Raw genomic sequence first — 13458 nt, 5'->3', positions numbered from 1 at the left:
GATATTCCCTAGATCTCAATCCTACCAGCATGCATTATAGCTGTTCCATTTAGTTGTCTCTTTATGGTTCATTATTCCCACACCAGTTACTTTATACTTACCTAATCTACCTAACATCTACCATCTATTATGCACAGAAAAGGCTACTTTATTTTTAGGAAAGTGCAGAATGTCTCCTCTTCGATTATCCTCACTATTGCTTTGAGGCTATTTTGCATTTTCTTCCCCCCTATCTTATCCTTTGTAATGCTAACTGTAATAAGCCAACACAGGGACAGTGGGCTGAATGGCCTCCCACTGTACTCCAAGATTAATCTAATGTATATTGAACATGAAAGGAAAGCAATCTGCTTTCAAGCTCTGGATAAGTAGGTTTAAATCAGAATCTAAATGAATTATTTTTAAAAGATTGAGTGTCTTGTCTTCGAGATGTTGCTGAAAAAGGAAGACATTCTATCAAAGCTTTTCATCTTGCATTGATCAGGATAGACACGTGAAAAGGTTACTGATTGGTTGGCACGTGGACTCTGATTAGTCAAGATGTTGCCATGGGAGCTATTGATCCCCCTCATGCCTTTGCTTATTCAAAAAAAGGTACAATGTCTGGATATATTCCTTTTGCCTGCAGAGGACAGGTCCCTATGTAACCTTTAGCAAGCTTAAGTGAGCTACATTGTGAGCCTGACTGACGATCTTAAATTGGTTGTTATTGCAATTCTTAGCACATTCAGGATTGTTCAGCAAGTGCTTCCCAATCGTGGAATCACATCTAATGTTAGATATTATGTTCTGAGTTTTGCAAGCACGGGTTGGTTGAGTAAGGTTTAAATGTTCAAAATCATCTATTTCCAGGGAGATTTTCGCAACTTTACTTCCTTTTCATCTCTCCCGTTTGGCAGGGACTCTGGCAATATTTGCACCGAAGACCAAAACAAACTTGATACCGGAACTGTGGTTCTTCAGTGCAGTAGAAACTTTTTTTGGCACAACACTGAGGCTGGAAGTGGAGCAAACTGGTCATGGATAAGGCAGATGAAATGAGGTACAACAAATATGACAGATACATCAGCACAGGGGGACTGAGCAGGGAACCTAAAGTACAAAGGAAATACAACTTGTACAGAACAAAAAAGAATGCAACACATACTAAACTTACATAACCTACATTATATATTACACCAATGATCCAACTGAAAGGCTTGGAAATGAAGTTTTGATGTGCAAGTCTACCTTCCACCTGTCTATTGCACTCCCAGGTTTAAAATAATCTATTGCCCGAATTAATAAATCCCCATCACAGCAGCTATTGGACAAATGATGAAGGACCTCACAGAGTTTTTTGAAAAATTAATTTCTAAGGAATTCCCACCATCTGCTGAATCCGCTAAAGGCAACATTAATAATTTTGTATTCCATCTGGGATTTTAGCTATTGAGCATTGTGATCTACAGATCAGAAGCACAAGTCCTGTTTAAAGAATTCACAACTCCCATGACTGGGGTCACTAATCCCATCCCACTGTTACAGAGTAGCTTCATCATGCTCACAATCAGTAGCCCAAGGCTAAACTACAGAAAAAAAAAATCAGTAACCTACCCGTGTGAAGCCTGCAGCAATTAGTGGCATCACTGAGCTCTCCTCCTGATCCCCTTGTCTAAGATGCAACAACAATGCAATTGTGAAATTAATAATAGTTACGAAAAAGTGTAAATATATGATCTGTTTTAAAATAAAAAGCCATGTGGATTGGTAAATTTTTTATAACACTGAACTTGTTAAAAGACAAATAAACTTCTCTTATAACACATTAGGCCTCAGATTAGTCACAATAGTTACATCCAACATTTCATCTTGTATTTACATAGATCCTTTCACATCCTTAGGACCTCAAAGAATTTCAGCAGTTAATTATTTTTGACATGCAGCTATTGTTATTCTGGAAAATTATGCATCTAACCTGCTCACAAGCAGTATTGAGATAAACATGCAGTTAAAGTTGTCAGGTAGATGGGATAAGTTGAAGGGGTAATGTTGACCTAGATTGTGGGCGAGAACTGCTCTTCTATGAAGAATGCCACAGGATCTTGTATATCTAATGGGGTGGGCAGACAAAAGCTGTGCTTTGACAATTCAGCTGAAAGACAGTAGCTGATAGCTCAGCATTCCCTCGATGCAGTACTGGAGCCAGCCTGGATTACGAATTCAAGTGTCTGGAGTAGGGCTTGTAGCCTTGAGCTTTAACTTAAGGCGAGAGTGCTACCACTTAAACTAAGATAACACTTAGAAGAAATCAACTTGTCCTTCATTAAACCTGGCCAACTTCTGTTTTATTCAGCTTTGCCATTTGATGACAATCATATTAGCATACCTACACTATTAAATAATATTTTTGTTCCCTTTTCACGTCTCCTGTGCCCAAGTCAAGAGAATAGGTAAAATACCCACCAGGCCCCTGACAATCCCAGCATAGTTGGGGTGGTGTTCAAGTGGAGTCCTGGGTAACTTCCCCTCCAATTCTCTTTGCCCTTCCTGTGCTCAGAATCACCTTCTGACAGAAAGTTGAGATTAGAGCTTTATTGCACAGATAATAGTGAGCAAAATAGCACTCTGGTTAAACTCCAGTTGGAGTATTGAGCCTGGGCAGCAAAGTGCAAGAAGGATGTCAAGGCCTTAAATAAGGTGGAGAGGACATTTACTAAAATGGTACCAGGAATGAAAGATTTCAGTTATGTGGAGAGATTAGAAAAACTGGGGTTGATCACCTTAAAGCAGAGAAGATTAACACAAGAAACAGGAGTAGGAATAAGCCATGTGGTCCCTTGGAACCTGCTCTGCTATTCAAGATTATGATGGGACCTTCAGGTCAAATCCACTTTCCTGCCCCATCCACATATTCCTCAATTCCCTTAAGTGTCCCAAAAACCTGTTGAGTCTTGAAAATGCTCACTGGCTGAGCATCCTCAGGCCTCTAGAGGAGACAGTTTCAATGGTTCACAACTCTCCAAGGTGAAGAAATCTCATTTGACCTCTAATTCTGAGACTGACCTCCAGTTCTAGACTCTCCAGCCAGGGGAAACAGTCCCTACCATCTACCCAGTCAAGCTCTCCCAGTTTTTATATTTTCAATGGGACCACCTCTCATTCCTCTAAACTCCAGAGCATATAAAGCCTATTGTACTTGAAGGACAGCCCTCCCATTCCAGGAATCAATCTTGTGAACCTTCATGCCATACCCTCCTTCCTTATGCAAGGTAAACAAACTGTAAACAGCACTCCGGGTAATCTCACCAAAGCCCTACGTAATTGCTGCCAGGCATCCTTACTCTTATACTGCAACACATTTACAATAAAGGCAAACTTACCATTTGCTTTTCTAATGCTCATTGCACCTGCATGGTTCACATGCAATGATACCCAAATCACACTGAATCCCAATATTTACACATCACCACACCATAGGCCACCTGTCACCTTTTTGCCTAATCACTTAACCTATCTATATCTCTTTTCAGTCTGTACCTTCCTCAGAGCTTACTTTTCCATCTAGCTTTGTATCATCAACAAACTGGGGATACATTGCACTTGGCCCCCTCACCCAAGCCGTTAATATTAGATTAGTTGTTTGGTAGAGTAGGACTTGAGTATTGCTGAAAAAAAAGAGATGTTTCCAAGTTTTTTGTCTTGCACTCATCAGGACACTCACAAGAATACCAATATAAAGGAGGAAAACAACAATTTATACTGTATGTGAAGAGATTGCTGATTGGTTGGCAAGTGGCATTGCCATGGAGAATGTGCCACCGATGGTGACATTTAACTGAAATTTAGACCAGGCAGCTTGACTCCGATTGGTCAAGGCATTGCCCTGAGGAATGAGTCAGCGAATGGCTACCACTTATTTTGTTTAGCTGAAACAGGCACAATGTGCGTATATGTTCTTTGTATGCAAAGAACAGGGTCCTGTGTATTAATACATGTAGCGTCCAGTACGTGCAAATATGCCATGCCATCCCAAATAATCCTTTTTACTCGACTGTTTTCAGTCCGTTAAACAGCTATAATCTTGTGCAACAATCTCTCGTGTGGCATTTTATCAAATAACTGTTTAAAATTCAACCTATATTCGCTGCCTCCCCCTTGACAATCCTGTTAGCTATACCCTCAAAGAAGAGGTTTGTCAAATACAACTTTCCTCTCAGAAAACCATGCTGACTTTGCCTCATCAAAGAAATTTTCTAATTGCCCTGTTACCATGTCTTTAATAATGGATTCCAGCATTTTCCCCAACTGAGTCGGGCTAATTAACCTACAGTTCCCCATTTTCTCTCAATCACTCTTCTTTAACAGTAGGGTTACATTTGCTGTCTTCCAATGTACAGGGGCCATTCGACATAATTCTGGAAAATCATTACTAAGGCACTTATTATCTCTACAGCCACATCTTTTAAAATCCTAAAATGTAGGCCATTGGGTCCTGGGGATTTGTCAGGTGTCAGTCTCAATAATATTCCAGCACATTTTCTTTACTAATTTATGGAATAGATTGATAGGATGGTTACAGCACAAAGAAGCCATTTGGCCTGTTGTGTTCATGCCAGTTCTAGTAGCTACTAAGCTAGTCCCACTCCCCTGCCCTTTCCCCATTACCCTAAACATTTTTTCCATAACCAGATCCCCTTTTTGGTCTCTAATTGAACCCACCCACCTCATGCTACCTCCTCATTATTTATATATCGAAAGACGATTTTTGGATTCTCTTTTATGTCATCTGCCAGTCTCTTCTCATATTCACCCCTTCCTTTCCATTTCTTTCTTCATATTCCTTCTGAACTTTCTATATTCAGCCTAGTTCATGCTTGTATTATTAACTTGAGAGCTGTCATATGTTCCTTTTTCCACTTCATTTTATTCTCCATCTCTTCTGTCATCAAAGAAGCTCTGGCATTGGTTGCCTCACCTTTCCACCTAGTGAGAATGTGCCTGAACTCTTGCCTTTTTAAAAGGCAGCCTATTATTCCACTACAGTTCTGCATGCCAATCTTTGACTCCAATTTACCTGGGGCAGATCTGTTCTCACCGTCAAGCCAAAAAGACATCCTGCCTATCTCACAAATGAGTAACATGGTTTATGAATATCAGTGCCAGTGTGATGCTAGGTTTGTAGGCCGAACATCCCAAAGACTGGCAAATCGTATCAAATGTATCGCCCCAGCCGCTGATCACAATGGGCAAGGTACTCAACCAGCCCGTGCTTGCAAAACTCAAACAGTGCCCAACAATAGATGTGATCCTGCGATTGGACAACATTCGCTAAATAATCCTCAGTGTGCTAAGAATTATGCTGACAGCCAATTTAATATTGTCAGTTGGACTCACAGTGTGGCACGTTTGTGTGCACTGGAAGCTACATCTATTAATACACAGGGCCCTGTTCTTTGTGGACAGAAAGAACATGTACATACATTGCACCTGTTTTAGCTAAACAAAACAGTGACAGCCATTCGCTGGTTCATTCCTCAGGGCAATGCCTTGACCAATCAGGGTCAAGCTACCTTGTTTAAATTTCAAACAATGCTTGGCAGTTAACTGCCAGTCACCAGTGGTGCATTCTCCATGGCAACACCTCTACCAGAGTCCACTTGCCAACCAATCACACTCTCTTCACATACAGTACAAATTGTTGTTTTCCCCTTATATTGGTGTTCTTGCGAAGTGTCCTGATGAGTGCAAGATGAAAAGCTTTGACATGACTTTTTTCTCAGCAATACTCAAGTTCTGTACTACCAAACGGTTGCCTAGTGGTGTATTTTTTAAACTCTTAACCAAACAGATCCTAACTTCAACACTAATTTTCTCCTTAATCAACGCTGTTCCTTTCTCTTCATTCCCTACCTTTCCTGAACACTTTGTATCAAGAATATTTAGTACCTAGTACTGCCCTTCTTTGAGCCCACGGGGCTATTCACACCTACAGCTTACCAACCTTATTTACCACGCTTTGTGCATTTACCAACATGCATAGTAAACCCAATTTAAACCTTATTGCATTTCTTGTTAGGTCTTCATCCACCTAAAACCTAACTATTTCTTACTCTAGGGCTATCCATCTTCCCAATCTTTTCTGCACTTTGTTTCTCTTCTCTAATGCTACATCCTGGCTCCCATCCAAATTAGTTTAAATCCTCCCCGACAGTGGTATGATCTGTGTCTTGTGCTGTGAAGACAAACAATACTTGTTTAACATCTTAGTCATTTCCTTATTCCCCATTATAATTTCCTCTAAGGGACCCATTTTTACTTACGATAATATATTCCCTTCAATGTGCTCATAAAAGCAGACTAAGAGATTTTACCTTTCTTGCTAGTTTACTCTCATTCTATTTTTATCTATTTCTTGGTCATCTTTTGCTGAATTTTAAAACTCAGCCAATCCTCAGGCTTATTACTCCTTTTGGCAACATTCTATTCCTCTACCTTTAAGTTATATAATCTTTAAATTCACTAAGGTTGGATTGGCTTTCCAGTGAAGATCTTATTCCTCAAGGGATTGTATACTCAAAGAATTATGAATTATTTAAACGTTTGTATTGGTTAGCTACCATCATATCTTTGAATTTAATTATAAAGTTACCTCAGCCAACTTGCCACACATACCATTAATTGGTTTTGTTTATGTTTAAGATCCTAGTTTCGGACATAACCATAACACTTTCAAATTTAAGATGAAATCCAATCGTATTATGATCACTTTGCCTCTGATAATCCTTTACGCTAAGGTCCCATTACGCAATACTAGATTGAAAATAGCCTGTTCCTGGTTGGCTGCTTGACATATTGTTCTAAAAAGCTGCTTTGAATGTGATCCATGAGCTTGCTCTCTGTGTTACTTTTGTCAATTTGGTCTGCTCAGTCTCTATGAAGGTTGAAGATCCCCAGGACTATTACATTATCCTTTTTACAGGCTGCTTTAATTTCCTGGTTTACACTCTGTCCAACACTATCGATACTGTTAGGGAATTATGAGAGGTTTTAATAGTGAGTAAGGGGACTGGTTTTCAGTAGGATTCAAATTTAATGTAATTGGCAAAAGGATTAGAGGCAACATGAGGGGGAAAAAAATACTTTTGAAAATCTGGAATGCATGAGCGGTGGAAGCAGATTCCATATTATTCAAAAAGGGTTTTGCGTAAAAACTTGAAGGGGGAAAATTTGCAGGGCTATAGAGAAAGAGTAGGGATGTGGGACAAAACGAATAACTCTTTCAAAGAACCGGCACACGAACAATGGGCCAAACATGTCTCTTTTTAAAAATTTATTCATGAGATGTGGGCATCGCTGGCTGGGCCAGCCTTTATTGCCATTCCTAATTGTCCCCGAGAAGGTGGTAGTGAGCTGCCTTCTTGAACCGCTGCAGTCCATCTGGTGTATGTACACTCATGGTGCTTTTAGGGAGGGAGTTCCAGGATTTTGACCCAGCAACAGTGAAGGAAGAGCGATATATTTCCAAGTCAGGATGGTGAGTGGCGTGGAGGGAACTTCCAGGTGGTGGCGTTCCCATCTATCCGCTGCCCTTGTCTTTCTAGATGTTAGTGGTTGTGGGTTTGGAAGGTGCTGTTCAATAGGCTCGGTATGCTGTACCATTCTAAGGTTCTCTGATATTATGAAGCCTTAAAGCATTGCACCATCTCCTTGTCTTACCAAGTCTGAACCAGTTACTTTAATGGAGGATGCCTTTCTTTCCGCTCCCATTCAAAAAATAATAAAGTACTTACGGTCGTTTCGCAACAGCAACAATGACAGCATTTTCTGACGACTTTGTTGCTCTGATGGATCTACAAGTAATGGCCACAATTACTTTACCATCACATACAATACAGAGTGTACAGATAAATATCAGAATCACAGTTATACTGGACCATGGGATTGAATGTCCAGTGATCAATGCAAGCGTCAGCCTAATCACTTCATTCTAGGGAAACTTACACAAGGCACAGATCCTGGAAAATTTTCATATGAAGCACATCAACCTTCCATTACTCCACCCCATTGTGTGCATGTATACACACACAAACTGTATGAACTAAAAAGGTAATGAGAAAATTAGCTAACATCACGCACTAGGTGTGGAGTGGATACTGTTCTGTACTCCAGTGGGTAAAGTGCCATTTTCAGCAGTTTGGGGAACATCATGTCACTCTAACAACAGGCCAAGGTGTGCTAAAAACTATCAAAGGCATGTGTGTTCAAACAGGCATTTGATAAAAAAGGTAAATTGAGATTTAAAACTAAAGCATTTTCAAGCTATAATGTTCCATTATTAGGAACTCAAATGATGGATTGAGAGTCAGAGGGAAGCATGGGGGCGGGGGTAAGTATTTGTCATGTGCTACTGATACCTAGCTGCAGGTCTCCAATTGTGTCTCATTAAAAGTAGAAGCAGAAATGTTCTCAAAACGTGTTCCATTCATATCTGAATAGCAGAGGGGCAGGTTAACCTCCTCCTAGAGACCCAAAGTCAGTTCAGTTACCTAAAGCATTGAATGGTCTTCTCTCTTTTCAATTCCCAAAGGACTGATGTTCAATCTAACACTGGTTACATTTTCCTTTCCATCTGTTGGATTATTTAAATCAACAAGGGTCTCTCAAAGAGATGAAATTATTTCCATAGCTGCTAGTTGGTGTATATGAAATTGAGTGGCACAAATACTCAAAACGAAAGTGTTTAGTAGGAAACCGAATACAAGCTAAAAACAGGAAAGACTTAGAAACACTCAGCAAGTCATACAGTGTACATGGAGAGAAAAATAGTTAACATTTCAGGTTGATGAGTACTTGCTGAGTACTTCCAGCATTTTCTATTTTCATTTCAGATTTCCAGCATCTGCATTATTTGGCTTTGGTATTCAAACCTGATACAAATGTTAGAAACTGAATCTGACAACTATCATCAACATTTGTGTTCATGAAACTGGCCAGACTCAATGATGAATCAATTGCCTGTAGACTGCAGTCAAGGGCAACAACTCACCGACACAGCGCTTCTGCATCAAAGTATGTGGAATGTCTATGATCTATGATGATGATCTCATGATCCTTGTCTAAGAAACATTCCAGTGCAGCCTCTGGCGTCTGTACCACATTGCACTTGTACCCCGCCCTGTCACACGCCCACCAGAATCCAGTACTCTGGCTATCTTCCTTGGCAAACACTAGAAGTACCTGGGGAGGGGGGAAAAAAGATTCATATTGAAGCACCCTGACTGATCTGAAGTGAATGACAGCTCCAGAGCGGGAGAGAAAACTTGGCTTGTTCTAAGTATTTCAACATTAAAAAAATACACACTGAGAGGAAAAGATATCTAATGAGACAGGTTCACAAAATGAACTGTCCAAATCAGACCCAAAGAAATATTTCCATTATGGCTATAAAATCTTCACAGTGTTGTGGCAACTTTGAGCAATTTGCACTTGGTCTTCCAGCAGCTAGATTCAGTGAAATGGCTAATTTACTGCTTCCACTCGCTGTGTCATGCCATTGCCACCAAGACCCACAAAGCCCAATTTAAAAACAGGACAGTGGAATGATGTAAAAGGGCAGAGGCTTGAATTCAACTCAACACCATACAGGTATCAGGTACCTTCCAGCTGACTGTACAAAGCACCAATTCTCACTCCTGCATTCTCACCTGTAAGCTAATAGCAAGAGTCACCCATGAGTCAGCCCCGTTGCCAAAGCCTGATGAATTTCAAAACTTTCACACATGGTTTGTGCTCAAATTGAGCAACTCATCTCACCTTTTTAATGTGAATTACAAGTACAGCCTGGCCAAAATGTTGTTGTAGCATGTCCAAATAAACCGGCCATGTAGATCAAGTTTTCACCCAATAAGGTGATGTGATCTGAAACACTCATACAAAGGCCATGAACCACCAGATACTGATCAAAGCTGAATTACTTCATCAATAATATTCCTATCTAGATTGAATTCTACATGATCCGCAGATAAAGCCCATGGGTAAATACCTCACTGCCCATTTATTTAATTCAAGCAAAAGCAAATATTTTACAAAAAAGTAGTTCAACTTCTAAAATGTGCTGTTAAGTATCAGCCAGAAGCTTTTAACTATTAAAATTCAGAATTCTCTGAATGAAGGAGTTTATTAAATATTTTTCAAAAACATTAAAAGAAGCTGAGACAGTTAATTGCTGAATGAATGGGGCCTGATAGTCTGCAATTTGGATATAACGCCTTTTACAGTGCTGAACATTGATCATTATACATACAGCACGAAGAAAATGTAATGCCCAGGTCATTAACTCCCAGCAGTAGTGATAGCCAAGAGGCATTACATCAGCCAATGTTCAAAATTAATTATATCCGGATTAATTAATTTTCTGTTTACTGACAACAAAGTAGCCGTCACATTAATTCAACCTTTGTGAAATTACAGACCCAGAATCTGCAGCCCTGGTCAAGTACCCCTGCTGAGTGTTGGGAGGAGTCTCAGATTCCCTCACTGGAGCTCAGGCACCAAACTTCAGAATATCTGAGAAGGCCAATTGCAGCACAGCTTCCACAGGTCCCAAATAAAAACTTTAGTGCACGAGAGGCTGATGCTGCACAGGTTAGGTGTCCCATGCCCTCAGAGGAACTTGGCTTAGGAGCAGCTAGTGAAACCAGGAATATCACACTCATCACCTGAGGATGTGGGACCTTCCCCAGGGATGTTGATATGGACTCCACCTCAACAAGAAATATTGCTTTCCCTTATAGAGAGCAATCCTGGGAACAATTTCCTTTAATTTCCGAGAGTTGGGGTTTCTATACTCTTCCCCTACCCCAATGATCCCCTCACCCTAAGCCAGATTTGCTGGCCTCTTTCTAATGGCAGGGGCCCTAGGTGGCACGCATTGCTACAAGGGCCCCAACACTGGCTGGTAAAAAAGAGAATACCCTCCGATCCCCTGAATTTCAGTGGGGTCAACAGCAAAGGGATCTCAGGCACTTACCGCAATACCTATACTCGGATCAGCCAGAGCCTGTTCCTGCAGTGTTTCTGGCCGCAGTATATATAATGCTGAAGTTAGTATGGGATCAGACACAAAACAATTTCCTGTACTTCAATATTAATTTAGCTGTTCCTAATATTTGTGTAATTGCATAGCTTTAGTCTCCATACCCAAGGATATGTTTTCCTTAGATAGAGTGCAACAAAGTTTGTTAGATTGATTCCTGGGACGTGGGGTGTCCTATGAGGAGAGATTGTGGCAGAAAGTACCTACACTCTATAGTTTATAAAAAGAGGTGATCGCATTGAAACATAAGATTCTGAGGGGACTCAAAAGGGTAGATGCTGAGAGGCCATTTTTCTGGCTGAAGAGCCAGGAACTCGGGGATAGAGTCTCAGGATAAAGGGTTGACCATTTAGGACTGAGATGAAGAGAAACTCCTTCATTCAGAGAATTCTGAATTTTTGGAATTACCTACAGCAGAGGATCCTCAAATCATGAGTTTATTCAAGGTCGAGATCAATACATTTTTGGATTCTAAGGGAATCAACGATATGGGTGTCATACAGGCAATGACCATCCCCAACAAAAGAATCTAACCAACTCCCCTTAACATTCAACAGCAATGCTATTTCTGAATCCCCACTATCAATATCCTGGGGGAAGGGGGTACCATTGACCAGAAGCTGCACTGCACTAGCTATATAAACACTCTGGTTATAGGAGCAGATCAGAGGCTGGGAATTCTGAAGCAAGTAACTCACCCTCTAACTCCCCAGATCTTGTTCACCATCTACAAGGAAGAAGTTAGGAGTGTGATGGAATACTCTTCACTTGCCTGCATGTGCGACTCCAACAACATTCAAGAAGCTCGACACCATCCAGGACAAAGCAATTCACTTGATTGTCACCCTATCCACCATCTTCAACATCCACTCCCTCCAACACTGGCACACCATGGCTACAGTGGGTGCCATATACAAGACACACTGCAGAAACTTTCCAAGGCTCCTTAACAGCATCTACCAACCTGCAATCACTGTGAAGGAACATTATCACCTGCAAGTTCCTCCCCAATCTCACACCACACTGGACTAAAATCCTGGAACTCCCTTCCCAGCAGCACTGTGTGCGCCTCTACCACAGACAACAGATGGTCAGATGAAGACGGTCATTGCCTGTATGACACCAAAATCCTTTGATTCAATATGGCAGCCCCACCACATTCTCAAGGGCAATCAGGGAAACCAATAAATCTTGGCCTTGCCAGCAATGTTCACATCCCATGAACAACATATTTTTTTAAAAAGTCAGGTGGAAAAAGAGTGGCAGTCAAAGGTCAGTCCTGATCATAATGAAGGGCACAGCAGGTTCGAGGGGCCGTACAGCATACTCCTGCTGCTATTTTATGTTCTTATACAATATTTGCACTTAAGGTACTGGAAAATCTTGTTTGCAGGTTTAAACACAAAGCATAATGAAATTTTTGGCTATATTCCCACCTTCGCTACTTGTATCCTGCAGAGACTCCAGCTAAAACAAATGGAGCTGAACTCAGAACTCCTCCAGAAGGAGTTCACTCATGGATCTCATAGCCAAGACATTTAGGGTGATCCTAGGGAACACACTACAGAAAGGTCAATGCTCAGTGGGATGTCTCAATGTCTGGCCCATAAATACCACCTGAGAAATTTAAACAAAAAAAAAACAGCGAGCACATCTACCTACTTCCCCTAACACAACCATCCTGTTTCTCCAATCCTAGCACTTCCAAACTGAAGCTCAATTCAACCACAATAAATTTACTGAGCTTCTATATAAGATATAAAGACAAAGTTACTTTGTCCAGAATGTTTTACTTCAAGAGGGAAGAATCCATTCAAAATTTCCTCACATTGGAAAGGGTGAATGGCACTATATATCCTATTACCTCAAAACCAATTTTACCTGGAGTGCATTGATCACAGTAATCAACTAGTATTAGATTAGACCAGCAGAAATTTCTGCATAACACCTTGTCGATACCATATAGTAAACACTTACATCAAACTAATTGGCTCTTTGGACAATTAAATGTAACCATACACTCAAAGTTCTTGTACATGCCAGTTATTTTGTAAATTCCAACCCACAATATTTCAGGCTTCCTTGCTCTAAATAAAGCTCTGGGGTTGATCGAGAACTCCACTTCAGAACCACACTATTTCTCAGCATCTTCAGCTGCACCAATAATACCTGAATGGGATCCTGATGGATCTTCATTGGTCCAAACTGAACTTCAGTCACTGCTCCCTGCAGAGTGAGGGGAAAAAATAGAATTAGAAACACATCTCTTCACTTCATATAAACCTGCAAAATTACAACAGATTTTGGCCCATAATCTTTTTATTTGGGGGGGCCAGACTTAAAACCTAGGCAAGAGGGAGGGTGATTAAGTTATTTTTGGA

At 40.7% G+C, this 13458-nt stretch overlaps 1 protein-coding gene across 3 annotated transcripts in view; it reads right to left on the bottom strand.

The window, feature by feature from the left end:
- pde8a (phosphodiesterase 8A) overlaps window positions 1–13458 on the bottom strand; it is a 124378-nt gene that overhangs the window by 50079 nt on the left and 60841 nt on the right. For all 3 annotated transcript variants that reach the window (XR_005941435.1, XM_041174879.1, XM_041174880.1), the window contains 4 exons: window positions 13247–13303; window positions 9029–9219; window positions 7773–7832; window positions 1597–1654 (listed from right to left, as the gene is read on the bottom strand). Coding sequence is in view for 2 of the 3 variants with exons in the window: in XM_041174879.1 (XP_041030813.1) it covers window positions 1597–1654; window positions 7773–7832; window positions 9029–9219; window positions 13247–13303 (366 nt within the window). In the remaining variant the exon portion in view is untranslated. The remainder of the gene's footprint in view (window positions 1–1596; window positions 1655–7772; window positions 7833–9028; window positions 9220–13246; window positions 13304–13458) is intronic.

The sequence above is a fragment of the Carcharodon carcharias genome, chromosome 26, assembly GCF_017639515.1.
Source record: "Carcharodon carcharias isolate sCarCar2 chromosome 26, sCarCar2.pri, whole genome shotgun sequence".
Taxonomy (NCBI): domain Eukaryota; kingdom Metazoa; phylum Chordata; class Chondrichthyes; order Lamniformes; family Lamnidae; genus Carcharodon; species Carcharodon carcharias.
Note: the sequence above shows the minus strand (reverse complement) of the source record. Positions and strands in the feature narration are given on the sequence as shown.